At 44.9% G+C, this 15143-nt stretch overlaps 1 protein-coding gene across 3 annotated transcripts in view; it reads left to right on the plus strand.

Moving 5' to 3' along the window:
* Positions 1 to 15143, plus strand: part of LAMP2 (lysosomal associated membrane protein 2) — an 82187-nt gene that overhangs the window by 8024 nt on the left and 59020 nt on the right. For all 3 annotated transcript variants that reach the window (XM_063937226.1, XM_063937228.1, XM_063937227.1), the window contains exons 2-4: positions 9282 to 9368; positions 10760 to 10791; positions 12911 to 13121. In XM_063937226.1, the coding sequence (XP_063793296.1) occupies positions 9282 to 9368; positions 10760 to 10791; positions 12911 to 13121 (330 nt within the window). The remainder of the gene's footprint in view (positions 1 to 9281; positions 9369 to 10759; positions 10792 to 12910; positions 13122 to 15143) is intronic.

The following is a 15143-nucleotide window of genomic DNA, read 5'->3' on the forward strand; positions in this document are numbered from 1 at the left end:
TTTTAGGTCACATGGTGTGTACTGGCTCCTCCCCCTATGACCCTCCTCCAAGCCTCAGTTAGGTTTTTGTGCCCGTCCGAGAGGGTGCAATCTAGGTGGCTCTCTTAAAGAGCTGTTTAGAAAAGTTTTTTTTTAGGTTTCTAATCAGTGATTCCTGCTGGCGACAGGATCACTGCAACGAGGGACTTAGGGGAGAGACTTGCAACTCACCTGCGTGCAGGAGGATTGAAGTTTTAGGCTACTGGACACTGAGCTCCAGAGGGAGTCGGAACACAGGTCAGCCTGGGGTTCGTCCCGGAGCCGCGCCGCCGATCCCCCTTACAGACGCTGAAGAACGGCAGAACGGAGGTCCGGAAACAGGCGGCAGAAGACTCCTCAGTCTTCATGAAGGTAGCGCACAGCACTGCAGCTGTGCGCCATTGTTGCTACACGGCTCACTGATCTCGGTCACGGAGGGTGCAGGGCGCTGCTGGGGGCGCCCTGGGCAGCAATATAGATTACCTTAGAGGCAAATAAATACATCACATATAGCCATTAAGGCTATATGTATGTATTTAACCCAGGCCAGTTTTCCTAATAACCGGGAGAAAAGCCCGCCGTGAAAGGGGCGGAGCTTATTCTCCTCAGCACTCAGCGCCATTTTCCTGACCAGCTCCGCTGGTGAGGAAGGCTCCCACTCTCCCCTGCACTACAGAAACAGGGTTAAAGAGAAGGGGGGCATAAATTGGCGATATAATTATATATTAAGAGCCCATATATAGAAACAACACCTTCTAGGGTTGTTATATACATTATGGCGCTTTTGGTGTGTGCTGGCAAACTCTCCCTCTGTCTCCCCAAAGGGCTAGTGGGTCCTGTCCTCTATCAGAGCATTCCCTGTATGTGTGTGCTGTAGGTCGGTACGTGTGTGTCGACATGTATGAGGAAAATGTTGGTGAGGAGACGGAGAAAATTGCCTGTAATGGTGATGTCACTCTCTAGGGAGTCGACACCAGAATGGATGGCTTACTTATGGAATTACGTGATAATGTCAACACGCTGCAAGCCGGTTGACGACATGAGACAGCCGGCGGACAAATTAGTATCGGTCCAGGCGTCTCAGACACCGTCAGGGGCTTGTAAAAACGCCCATTTACCTCAGTCGGTCGACAGACACTGACACGGACACTGACCCCAGTGTCGACGGTGAAGAAACAAACGTATTTTTCCTTTAGGGCCACAAGTTACATGTTAAGGGCAATGAAGGAGGTGTTACGTATTTCTGATACCACAAGTACCACAAATAAGGGTATTTTGTAGGGTGGGAATAAACTACTTGTAGTTTTGCCTGAATCAGATAAATTAAATGAAGTGTGTGATGATACGTGGGGTTCCTCCGACAGAAAGTTATGGGCGGTATACCCTTTTTCCCGCCAGTAGTAAGGGCGAGTTGGAAAACACACCTTAGGGTGGACAAGGCGCTCACACGCTTATAAAAAACATGGCGTTACCGTTTCCAGATACGGCCGCCCTCAAGGAGCCAGCTGATAGGAAGCTGGAAAATATCATAACAGTATATACACACATACTGGTGTTATACTACGACCAGCAATCGCCTCAGCCTGGATGTGCAGCGCTGAGGGGGCTTGGTCGGATTTCCTGACTGAAAATTTTGATACCCTTGACAGGGACAGGATTTTATTGTCTATAGAGCATTTTAAGGATGCATTTCTATATATGTGTGATGCGCAGAGGCATATTTGCATTCTGGCATCAAGAGTAAATGTGATGTACATATCTGCCAGACGAAGACACGACAGTGGTCAGGTGAGGCAGATTCCAGACGGCATATGGAAGTATTGCCGTATAAAGGGGCGGTCCATTGGACCTGGTGGCCATGGCAACAGCTGAAAAATCCACTTTTTGTTACCCCGAGTCACATATTGGCAGAAAAGGACACAGTCTTTTCAGTCTCAGTCCTTTCGTCCCCATACGGGCAGGCGGGCGAAGGCCAGTCATATCTGCCCAGGGGGAGAGGAAAGGGAAGAAGACTGCAGCAAGCAGCTCATTCCCAGGAACAGAAGCTCCTCACGGCTTCTGCCAAGTCCGCAGCATAACGCTGGGGCCGTACAAGCGGACTCAGGTGCGGTAGGGGGTCATCTCAAGAGTTTCAGCAACACTCGCAAGGGAACTCCGGGATCCTACATGTAATATCCCAGGTGTACATTGGAAATTCGAGACGTCTCCCCCTCACACAATTCACAGGCTGTATTCCCAGCAGGTGATAATCAAAGTACCCTTCTTACAACAAGGAAGGGGGTAGTATTCCACACTATATTGTGGTACTGAAGCCAACCGGCTCGGTGAGATCTGAAATATTTGAACACTTACATACAAGCGTTCAAATCAAGATGGAGTCACTCGGAGCAGTGATAGCGAACCAGGAAGAAGGGGACGATATGATGTCACTGGATATCAGGGACGTTTACCTACAGGTCCAAATTTGCCCTTCTCACCAAGGGTACTTCAGGTTTCTGGTACAGAACTGTCACTATCAGTTCAGACGCTGCCGTTTGGATTGTCCACGGCGCCCCGGGTCTTTACCAAGGTAATGACCGGAATGATGATTTTTCTTAAAAGAAACATGGACGCTTTCCTGATAAGGGCAAGGTCCAGAGAACAGTTGGAGGTCGGAGTAGCACTATCTTAAGTAGTTCTACGACAGCACGAGTGGATTCTAAATATTCCAAAATCGCAGCTTTTTCCGACGACACGTCTACTGTTCCTAGGGAAGATTCTGGACACAGTCCAGAAAAACGTGTTTCTCCCAGTGGAGAAAACCAGGGAGTTATCCGAGCTAATCGGGATCCTCCTAAAACCAGGAAAAGTGTCAGTGCATCATTGCACAAGAGTCCTGGTAAAAATGGTGGCTTATTACGAAGCAATTCCATTCGGCAGATTTCCCGCAAGAACTCTTCAGTGGGATCTGCTGGACAAATGGTCCGGATCGCATCCTCAGATGCATCAGCGGATAACCCTATATCCAAGGAAAAGGGTGTCTCTCCTGTGGTGATTACAGAGTGCTCATCTTCTAGAGGGCCGCAGATTCGGCATTCAGGATTGGATGCCGGTGACCACGGAGGCCAGCCTGAGAGGCTGGGGAACAGTCACACAGGGAAAAAATTTCCAGGGAAGTGTGATTAAGTCTGGAGAATTCTCTCCGCATAAATAAGCTTAGAGCAAATTTATAATGCTCTAAACTTAGCTAGACCTCTGCTTCAAGGTCAGCCGGTATTGATCCAGTGGGATAACATCACGGCAGTCGCCCACGTAAACAGAAGGGCGGCACAAGAAGCAGGAGGGCAGTGAAAACTGCAAGGATTTTTCGCTAGGCGGAAAATCATGTGATAGCACTGTCAGCAGTGTTCTTTCCGGGAGTGGACGACTGGGAAGCAGACTTCCTCAGCAGGCATGACCTCCACCCGGGAGAGTGGAAACTTCATAGGGAAGTTTTTCAACATGATTGTGGACCGTTGGCAAAGACCAAAGGTGGACATGATGGCGTCCCGCCCGAACAAAAAACGGGACAGGTATTCCGCCAGGTCATGAGACCTTCAGGCGATAGCTGTGGATGTTCTGGTAACACCGTGGGTGTACCAGTCTGTGTATGTGTTCCCTCCTCTGTTTCTCATAACCAGGGTATTGAGAATTATAAGACATAGAGGAGTATGAACTATACTAGTGGCTCCGGATTGGCCAAGAGGGACTTGGTACCCGGAACTTCAAGAAATGCTCACAGAGGACTAAGGGCCTGGGGAGCTAAGAAGGGACTTGATTCAGCAAGTACCATGTCTATTCCAAGACTTACCGCGGCTGCGTTTGACGGCATGGCGGTTGAATGCCGGATCCTGAGGGGAAAAGGCATTCCATAAGAGGTCATACCTGCCCTGGTCAAAGCCAGGAAGGAGGTGACAGCACAACTTCATCACCACATGTGGTGAAAATATGTTGCGTGGGTGAGGCCAGGAAGGCTCCACGACGGAAATTCAACTAGGTCGATTTCTACACTTCCTGAAAACAGGAGTGTTTTGGACCTCAAATTGGGGTTCATTAACATTTAAATTTCGGCCCTGTAGATTTTCTTCCAGAAAGAATTGACTTCAGTTCCTGAAGTCCAGATTGTAAAGGATGTATTGCATATACAGCTTTTTTGTGCCCCTAGGGGCACCGTGAGATCTCAACATAGTGTTGGGATTTCTTAAAATCATATTGGTTTGAACCGCTCAAATCTGTGGATTTGAAATATCTCACATGGAAAGTGACCATGCTGTTGACAAATATCTCACATGGGAAGTGACCATGTTGTTAGCCCTGGCCTCGGCCAGGCGATTGTCAGAATGGGCGGCTTTGTCTTACAAAAGCCCATATTAAAATTTTCCATTTGAACAGGACAGAACTGGGACTCGTCTCCAGTTTCTTCATAAAGGGGTGTCAGCGTTTTCACCTGAAACAACCTCTTGTGGTGCCTGCGGCTACTAGGGACTTGGAGGACTCCAAGTTACTAGACGTGGTCAGGGCCCTAAAAATATATATATATATATATATATATATATATATATATATATATATATATAAATATAGATATAGATATATATAGTTAGGACGGCTGGAGTCAGAAAGTCTGACTTGCTGTTTATACTGTATACACCCAACAAGCTGGGTGCTCATGCTTCTAAGCAGTCTATTGCACGCTGGATTTGTAGTACAATTCAGCTTGCACATTCTGTGGCAGGCCTGCCACAGACGAAATATGTAGATGCCCATTCCACAAGGAAGGTGGGCTCATCCTGGGCGGCTGCCCGAGGAGTCTCGGCATTACAACTTTGCCGAGCAGCTACGTGGTCAGGGGAGAACACGTTTGTAAAATTTTACAAATTTTGATACTCTGGCTAAGGAGGACCTGGAGTTCTCTCATTCGGTGCTGCAGAGTCATCCGCACTCTCCCGCCCGTTTGGGAGCTTTGGTATAATCCCCATGGTCCTGACGGAGTCCCCAGCATCCACTAGGACGTTAGAGAAAATAAGAATTTACTTACCGATAATTCTATTTCTCGTAGTCCGTAGTGGATGCTGGGCGCCCATCCCAAGTGCGGATTGTCTGCAATGCTTGTACATAGTTATTGTTACAAAAATCGGGTTATTACTATTGTTGTGAGCCATCTTTTCGGAGGCTACTTCGTTTTGTTATCATACTGTTAACTGGGTTCAGATCACAAGTTGTACGGTGTGATTGGTGTGGCTGGTATGAGTCTTACCCGGGATTCAAGATCCTTCCTTATTGTGTACGCTCGTCCGGGCACAGTACCTAACTGAGGCTTGGAGGAGGGTCATAGGGGGAGGAGCCAGTACACACCATGTGACCTAAAAAGCTTTTTTAGATGTGCCCTGTCTCCTGCGGAGCCCGCTAATCCCCATGGTCCTGACGGAGTCCCCAGCATCCACTACGGACTACGAGAAATAGAATTATCGGTAAGTAAATTCTTATTTTTTGCAATGTCTCGTTTAAGATATGGTCGTATTTTGGATTTGTTTTTTTAGATGCATGCAACATGATTTTGAGACAGATTAAATGTGGGGACAGTCGAGGGTGACGCCTAGGCAGGTGTGGGTTAGGGTTGATTGCCGAGTACTTAACAGTGATAGAGATAACAGATTGGTAACTACTACTGGCGATGGTAATCTAATTAATTCTGTAGATTTGAGTATTATCCGCGTACAGATGATGCTGAAATCCAAAAGAGCTGATTGGTTTGCTAAGAGATGTGGTATGAATTGAGAAAAGCAGAGGACCCAAGACTGAACCTTACAGTATACCAACTGATAAAAGTAGCGAAGAGGAAGTGGATTTGTAGAAACAAACATTGAAACAGCCGCTAGATAAGTAGGATGAGAACCAAGATAGTAGTCAACAGTGTCAAAAGCAGCAGAAAGATCTAGAAGAATAAGAAGTGCGTAAAAACCTTTAGATTTAGCAATGACCATATAATTTACTACCTCAGTTAGTGCTGTCTCTGTGGAGTGTTGGGAACGAAAGAATGACTGAAGTGGATCGTATTAGTTGTGTGAGTAAAGAAACTGTGTGAGGCGAGTGTAAGCAATTCTCTCAATTAGCTTAGAGGGGCATGGGAGCTGAGAGATGGGACGGTAGTTAAAGAGAGAGCTAGGGTCAGGTTTTTTTTTTATTTCAGCATGGGAGTAATCACTGCATGCTTGAACAGTGATGGAAAAATAGATACTAGTGGATAGAGTGAGATTACAGGGGGGGGTGGGGGGGGGGGGGGATTCACCGGGTCTAAAAGCAGTCAAATTCCTGGGTCTCTGCCCCAACCCTGGTAAAGAGCGGGGTTGGGTACCTGGGACTTTAGTTTGTGTTCAGAAAAATTCCTGGGTTTGGGGAGATATCTGCACAGTAGCTAGCAACCTGGCAAATGGTGTGTTCATAATACTAGTTATTTAATAATTTGACCTAGTCTGTAATTCCTGTACAATTTGTCCTACCAACCATCATGGTTAGCCATTTACAAATCAAAAAATGCACTGGCCCTACAGTGCACTGTGGTAATATGAGGGTATGTAGCCTCTGGCAACAGTGACAAGGTGTGGACAACCAGAAAACTGTACCTGTGGCTACTTCAGTCAGGCTGTCTTCCTCTGCACCCATCTAAAGATGCCACAAGCCTGTAAATATGAGAAAGAACTACAGATTTCAACACTAAATGGGTATATTTACTAAAGTGCGGGTTTTTAGAAATGGAGATGCTGCCCATAGCAACCAATTAGATTCTATTTATCTAACACCTTTTAGAAGATAATAGCTAGAATCTGGTTGCTATGGACATTGTTACGTTTTGGATTCCGGCATCGGCAATAAACATAGAAACATAGCGTTTGTCGGCAGATGAGAACAACTTGACTCATCTAGGCTGACAGGTGTCGGGATTCTGGCGCCAGTCTTCTGCCTGCCGGCAGAAGACTGGCGCCATAACATCCCCTTTAGTCTTTGGAGAATGTTGTCATGTGTCCTTAAATCTACAGCTTGTGCCTCACAAACTCATTGTCATTAGGTTTTTACAGAGTATTTTGGTGTAGCATTTCATGCCACTGAGTTCAAACAGCCGGCATAGGCTGGTTGATGAAGTGGTATTAATAGTTACGAAACCTGCATATGCCTAAAGTCCCGGCCAGGGCATTTAACTAAACAAATCCTAGCCCTAAACCCCCCTGCCCTCTACATCCCCCCCCCCCCCCCCCCCCCCCATCCACCTCCACACACAGCCTAACCTTCCCCGCATACTTATGTTCGGGATCCGGCATCTACATTCTGACAGCTGTCGGGATTCCAGTACCGGTATTCTATCTTTTGGGATGCCAATTACATCCCATAAAGATTGAGACAGTGCAGTAAAGAGAACAGCTACTCTCTATATATTTTTCTGAGAGTGTAAACAATTGTACTTCGGGTAGGGGGTTTATTTTGTCCACACTGTATATATTTGCATTGGCATAAAAATTGTTCAGAAAAGTGTTTTTTTTATTGGTAAGTAAAGTGTGGCATTTGTTACCCATTTAGTGGAACTTAAGAGCCCTACACACTGGTCGATACCAGTGAAAGATATGAACGATCTTGTTCATTAATGAACGAGATACCGTTCATATCTTTCAGTGTGTAGGCACCAGCAATGAACGAGCGCGGGGCCGCGCATTGTTCATCGTTGGTGTCTGCTCGTTTAAACATGCAGGCCAATATTGGACAATATTCACTTCACCACCCCCGTCACAAATCCAACACCCTCCCCCCCCCCATCGGCTGTATTGGCGGTCGGGCAGCTTGTAGGGCCCTTAAAATTGGGAGTTTTGCAGATTTGTTTTATTACCGTTATTTGCATTTTCACGTTACAAAGGGCTAATTTAAAACACAAGGTTGATGCAAGGGCATACCTCTCTCCACGGGGTGGCTGAAGATCAGGTTTCATTTTAGCTTAGTCTGACTCTAAGGTAACCTAACGCAACTTCCAGACCAGGACAGGACTGCACTGTTCTGCCGATAGAAAACTTAGATCTGTGCAGGGACATTCTGTCTGACACATCAATAATGTTAATACATTGACGTGGATTATTAGTCTTTTTCAAATGGGTAAACCTTTTTCAGTAGTCACTGTTTATGATGTGCTGAATTGCAGTGCACTTGGAGCCCTGGCAGCCTGAGCACGAAAGGATTTAAGGGGACACTTTGTGAAAATTGCTGTGCAGGAAAAGATGCATTCCCTCATATACTGATGAAAGCATCCTCTATAGGAGATGGGCTGTGCAGTGCCACTCTTTATGATGTCCCCCTCACTATAACACCAGCTGAGGCCTGTCTGTTAAGCTGGGAGTACTGTATGCAGTTTAAAGGAATGCTTTGTGCCTTAGTTTGATGAGTTATTTGCTTGAGGTTTTGGGCGGGTGCAGTGCCAGCGCTTCATGATCTGTATTTCCTCTCTTACAATAGATTCTCCTGATTTGGTGTTTTAGCCCAATAAACCTGTTTCAAGCTACATGCCTGATAGTTACCACTAGATACGGGATGCAGTTCATTTACCTTCTGTTGGGATCCCGACGTTCAGGATAGTGAGGCCGGGATCCCAACAGCATGTGAAATGCTGGTGGTCGGAATCCCAACCAAAGCTCTGAATTCCCACTCGGGTGGTGGTCCACGCCACCACCCGAGAGGGAATATAACAGTGTGGCGAACTAAGCTCTCCACAGGGCCCGATGCGTGGCGAGTGGACTTGCTGTGCTCACTGCCAGCATTCTCGCTGTCTGGATTCTGGCGTCGGTCTCCTTACTGCCGGGCTCCTGACTACCGAAAAATTATACCGAACCTCTAGATACCTGTCCTCTTTGCAGTCGGAGCTGTATGGATTATAGTGGTTACATGTCATTAATACGTGGTTGATGTTGAAGTTGGTGGTCTGGACCTTTTTATGTATTTTTATTTTGTTTTAGCTTTATCTCATGCTGAAATGGATTTTTATATAATTTGTTTTGGACTTAGCACCATGGTTTAGTACATTGTTATATAGATGTCTGTGGCCTTCTCTTGCCTCATGCTATATAAATAAATGTTCTTCTTCTAATAACACTAATGGACTTTCCACCCTTGAAGTAATTATGCAGCACTTTTATCTGGTTGGTACTTTTATAGCTGTCACATGAACAATCTAGCGATCATGTGTCACTGACTTGTCCTTTCTTCTCCAGGGCTCTTGCAATCAAAAGCTTTTGAAGTGAAAGTAACAGATGGTTCCAATAACACCTGCATATATGCCAACATGATGGTGAACTTCATAGTACAATATGAACAAAAAACTAAAATAAAAGAAATACAGATAGCGCTTGCAGATTTATAATAAATTTATTGATTAACTATTATCTCAATGATAATTCTCCACTAGTACTATTATAGTACCAAGGATATAAATTAATAAAAAATCTTTCCCTAGCCTTGACAACAAATTTACATATGTAAAAACTAAAACCACATTGACATCAATTAATAATATATAAGACAATGCTCTGCTCCACAGATTAGTTTAGCTAGCCCTTTTTGTAGAGAAAAAGATACAATAGTTTCAGTGAGTCCCAGTGTTTCACTTAATTGCTATAAAGCTACAACAGCTGAGTCCATTGACTGGTTACTTAGTTTCATTTAGTTTGCTGCTGTTTCCTTTCTTTGATAATTGTAATCTTGAGATAGATGTTATAGCATTAGATAATGTATGATATATAGAATAGAGCTTGCTTTCGATCACACATGATACGTATAGTATTTAGCAGCTTTTTTGTCCACTTTAAATGACGCTGATCAGGTTAGCAGCAATTTCATCATGAAGCAGTAGAATTAATGGATATAATCACAGTTTTTATAAGACATGGCCATGTTAAGTTTTAATTACCACTCCGCCTCAGGTTTCAGTCTTTGCAGTCCTCCCGGCTCTGGTGCTAATTGACCGTTCAAAACGAGCCTTATCCGGAGATTTGTCCGAAGTCCTCCTGATGCTCGGCGTGAGTGGTAGAATCGTTTCACTACCTCCTGGCATCGGCAGCTTCCTCAGTCTGATCAGACTGAGGAAGCTGCCGATGCCAGGAGGTAGTGAAACGCGTCTCTGTATTTGTCTGTATTTGCACCTGCCAGTGACAACCGATTCTACCACTCACTCAAAGAAAGGAAACAGCAGCAAACTAAATGAAACTAAGTAACCAGTCAATGGACTCAGCTGTTGTAGCTTTATAGCAATTAAGTGAAACACTGGGACTCACTGAAACTATTGTATCTTTTTCTCTACAAAAAGGGCTAGCTAAACTAATCTGTGGAGCAGAGCATTGTCTTATATATTATTAATTGATGTCAATGTGGTTTTAGTTTTTACATATGTAAATTTGTTGTCAAGGCTAGGGAAAGATTTTTTATTAATTTATATCCTTGGTACTATAATAGTACTAGTGGAGAATTATCATTGAGATAATAGTTAATCAATAAATTTATTATAAATCTGCAAGCGCTATCTGTATTTCTTTTATTTTAGTTTTTTGTCCATTTGAAGGGGGTTGGGAAGTCCCTCTGTGTATGGTGAGCTGCATGCGGATTTGGGACATATACATGTTGGTAATCGAATAAAACGAATTATATTGGCGCCAGGGGGACTACTTGAGTGTAGGTGTTCTTTTTTCTTGTTTATTAGTACAATATGAAACCAGCAACAACACATACGTAAGTGAAATTGTGTAGTACATTGCCACTAGCAATTGGTGTGGGGAAGCAAGAGCGCCGCTGTTGTGTTACTGACACTACGTACAATGGAGCAAGTCTTTACGGTGATTGTTGATGTAAAGGAATAAAGCATGTGTTAGTAAGCTTTCGGGGTCCCAGCATACAGTTTTCTTTTTATTTATTTTTCTGAACACCATTGTTTCTTTTGTAATAATTCTGCAAGTCTTTCTACATGAAATTGTGTGGCTACAAGCTGTATCCAGACCCTCCTCTAGGGTCTTAAGAGTTTGCTGGGTTTAGGGGGTGGTCAATTATGTTGAATGTTGCTGTGAGGTTGAGTACAAGACTAGAGTAATAGCCTTCAGATTTGGTTGTGAGGTGGTAATCGGTGATCTTGGGGTGTGCAGTTTCAGTGGAGTAAATAGACTGAAAGATGGATACAATACTACCCAACTGTCCCTAATTTGTGGGACTGTCCTGTTTTTCGTGCACTGTCCTGTCGTTCACCCGCGGGCTGCAGTGTCCTGCAGTGCTGTGCAAAAGTTGGGAGGCCCCCTCTTGCTAGCTGCTCTACTTAGCAGTGCTTGCCATGCCCCTACAGTGATGCAAATGGGGGCATGGCTCATGATCACAGTATTCCAGTGAGACTGCCCCCCCCTAATTTCCCTGTCGCTCTTAGCCACCAGACAATGAGGTTTAAGAATAGTCCAGGGCATGTTTGAAGAAAGTGGGTAAGGGGCCAGAGGAGATGGACAGTTTGGGCAGGTAGGAAGTTTGGGAGCTGATGGAGGCATGGGAACAGGAGGAGGGAAGAGAGGAGGGTCTGGACCCCAGTCCTAGAGATGGAGGAGAAAGTGTGCTGTTCTGGTGGGAAGGGTGAGAGCGAAGCAAGACCTGAAATAATTAAGAAGTAGCATCAATTTGATGGTAAAGTTGGAGACCGTCTATACTGAGGGGAAGGAAGAAGGTAAAGGTTAAAGACGGTGAAGGTCGGAGTAGTATTGTTTAGAGAGTGTGATGGCAAAGATTTAGATGAGAAGAGTGAATTTGAAGTGGAGACTGTCTGCAATATGGCGTGACTTCTGATGCATTTAGCAGACAGCATTTCTAGAGAAAGTGAGTTGTGGGGAAGACTGTTTAATATGTTTGAAGAGAGATAGTAAAGGATTTGGGGAGGAGTGGTTAAGAAGAGCTGGCATAAGCTGTTTGGTGATTTAAACTTTAAACCATCAGCAAACACAGCATATGCCAGCGCTTCATACCCACTCCTCCCCAAATTATAAATTATTATTGGACAGATAATTGTATAGTGTGTACCTAGCTTTAAACTTTAAAGCTAGGTGGTACACAATATACAACTATCTGTCCAATCTGGCTGGTTGGAATGGAAATCTGGTAATGTATGGGAGTAATGGTGCATACACACTTGACGAGAAAGTAAACACAATCGCAAATTTTCACCCTTCCTGAGCGACCTCCTTTACTTGCTCAGCAAGTATGTATACCGCCGAGCAATCTGCGTCCTTGCGGGTCCTTAACAACCATCGCTGACGGCTGTGCATGCAGCTCATTTTGGACCGTCGTCCAAGAACTGCCTGCATGGCCTGGGCACGGCGTGATGTCACTGAGCGATATGATCGTCATATCGCTTAGTGTGTATGTACTGCCGCCGACCGACTGGCATAGGAGGGGTCAACACTAGACTTTGCTCAAAGAGCACATCGCCTAGTGTGTACCCACCTTAAGTGACAATCGACCACTTTCTCCTAAATACTGGGAAACAGACAACAACTGTTTAGGCAAATCTGTGTGATTTAACCAATTTATGGTAAAAAATGAGTGACCATTTTTGGTAATTTTCCAGTGTTTGGGAGCAAACGATCGATTTGTCTCCCATACATTACCAGATTTTCATTCCAACCAGCCAGATTGGACAGATAATTGTATAGTGTGAACCTAGCTTTACTATTTAAATCCGTTTGCAACATTGGTTGCATCACTACCATTTATTTACAATATAAAATCAGCAAATATAAAGTGCCACTTTTAGTCTACGGATATACTTAATGTCTTTGTTTGGCTGTATCCATATTTTTATTTACTTATTGTTCTGTCTCAGGAAAATGTAACCCTTCCAGCAAATGGTACAGTAAACACTGATGGTAGCACATGTGGGGCCAGCGGAAAAGCTCCTTTGCTCAATGTGGATTTTGGAAACTACACATGGAGTCTGAACTTCACCAAAAACGAGGTCACTTACAGTGGTGATGTGATCACATTCACATACAACACTGATGATGCCAAGTTGTTTCCTGATGCTCAAAGAAAAGGTATTTTTTTTTGTTACGTTCTCATTGGGAGTATGTCTGTATGTATGTAGGTGAAGCATCGGATCCCTCTGCATGAACATTTGACATCTGAGTAAAGGTGTGTACACACGGTGATATCTTTGTTATGCCCGATTTTGAACTCCCCCCAGAGCCCAGATAGCACAGATTTTGACTATCTGTACTTTCGATTTTGTCTATGTACGATTTTGACTAAGTGCCAATGTTGACTATACTTTGTACTAGATAGTACTCTAGATAGTCAAGATTGACTTGCCTGCACAGTCTATCTAGCCTTCCGATACCGGCCCCATGGGAGCGCGCATTGGGATCAAATCGGGATTGCAAGCTGCCTAACACTTTGAGATGTGCACTAACTTCCCTTGCGATTTTGACGATATAGTCAAAATCGAAAGGAGAAATCTCAGTGTTCACACACCTTTACCCACAGGTTGCACAGGATTGGCAGTGTTTTCATGCTGACAAGGCCAGTGAAGCTGTGCTGGAGAATGCAGACACTGCCTGTTTCCTTACTTTCCAGGTCGCCAGCTGTGGCTTAGGGTGTGCTCCTTGGGATCTCACAAAACGAGAACGGCATCTGTGCGTGCACAAATTTCGCACCTTTGGAGATGCACGTAGACCATCTAGTTTGTGTGCTGAATTAGGACTTCTACATCTTGGACCAGCATAACAAATTGATTCCACTTTTAAATCTAAAGAACAATCTTATTTATAACCTACAGCCACATATTTCTCTTTCATCCATCTGGGGGACGCTGCGCCATTACTTGTGGGTTAGAGGTGTGTGGTTGTGGAGTTTGGCACAGAACTATTAAAACCTGACTCCTCCCCCCTCTAACCCCTCCCATCTCCTTCCTGCCTAGCCAGCACCTCAGTTTTAGTTTTGTGCCTGTGGAGTACAGACACAGTTTTTATTTCTCCTAATTTTTCTTTATTTTTTCTTTATTTTTCTTTATTTTTCTATACCTAGTCCCTGTTTACAGGTGACAGGTATAAATGGAACAAGGATGCTGTCAGAAAGGGCCACCATACCTTGGTCACTGGGGCCTTTTGATTCACACGACAGATCAAAGAGGTACTGGACAGCCACAATCTGTCACTGGCAGTATTGGGCTGTCCCTAACGGTTTTTATTATTTATTATTTATTAATATTTATTTATTTTACTAATTTTAGTATTATTTTTACTTTATCTCCCTTCCCCACATCCCCCCCCCCCCCCCCCCCCCCCACCCCCGGCGCAAGCCCGCCAGCGGGAGCTGTGCCGGAGACCTGTACCCATACAGCCGCAGTACTGTCTGAAGGGCTGTGGGGACGGGACGGGGATCCCGGAGAAGCCGCCGCAACAGTCGCTATACTTAGCAACGCGCGGCGGCCCGAACTTCCGGTTGGTCGCGAGAGGAGAGCAGGGACGGCTTCCCGCTCTGTTCTGCCCGCGCGCACGTCATGATACCATCTACAGTGACAGGGGGACGCTGTGCTCGCTACCTGAACAGAACAACTTGGGGTGGCGGCACGCGAGAGCCGCAGACTTTCGGCTGCAGCGCGCCTACTGAAGCTGACAGGCGCTTCATTGTTCAAGAAGGGACGGACTCCCGCCCTCCACTACCACGCGCGCACTCTCGTCCAGGTATGCAGGGCTCCGGCCGCCATCTTCTCCAGAGGCAGTACGGGGGACACTGTGCAGCGCTCACAACAAAGGCTGATCACCTAACAGCAAGTATATTTTGGGACACAGTATAAATTCACTGTAGATTTACATTGTGTCATGCTATACTTTTAGGGGAGGTAATTTTTGCAATATATAATATGCATTGAACACAGTATGATTCATAGTATATTACAATATACAACAATATGTCAAAGTATTGGAAAAGAGAATAAATGAATTAATTACTTATGAAATCTACAAAGGGTAAGACCGCCTCGGTGGTTTATTTTTTCCTGCTCACTATGGGGATCATAGCTAGCAAAGGGAAGCCCGGACGCAGGTACTCTGTGTTTC

Source organism: Pseudophryne corroboree, chromosome 8 (genome assembly GCF_028390025.1).
Source record: "Pseudophryne corroboree isolate aPseCor3 chromosome 8, aPseCor3.hap2, whole genome shotgun sequence".
In the NCBI taxonomy this organism is placed as follows: Eukaryota; Metazoa; Chordata; class Amphibia; order Anura; family Myobatrachidae; genus Pseudophryne; species Pseudophryne corroboree.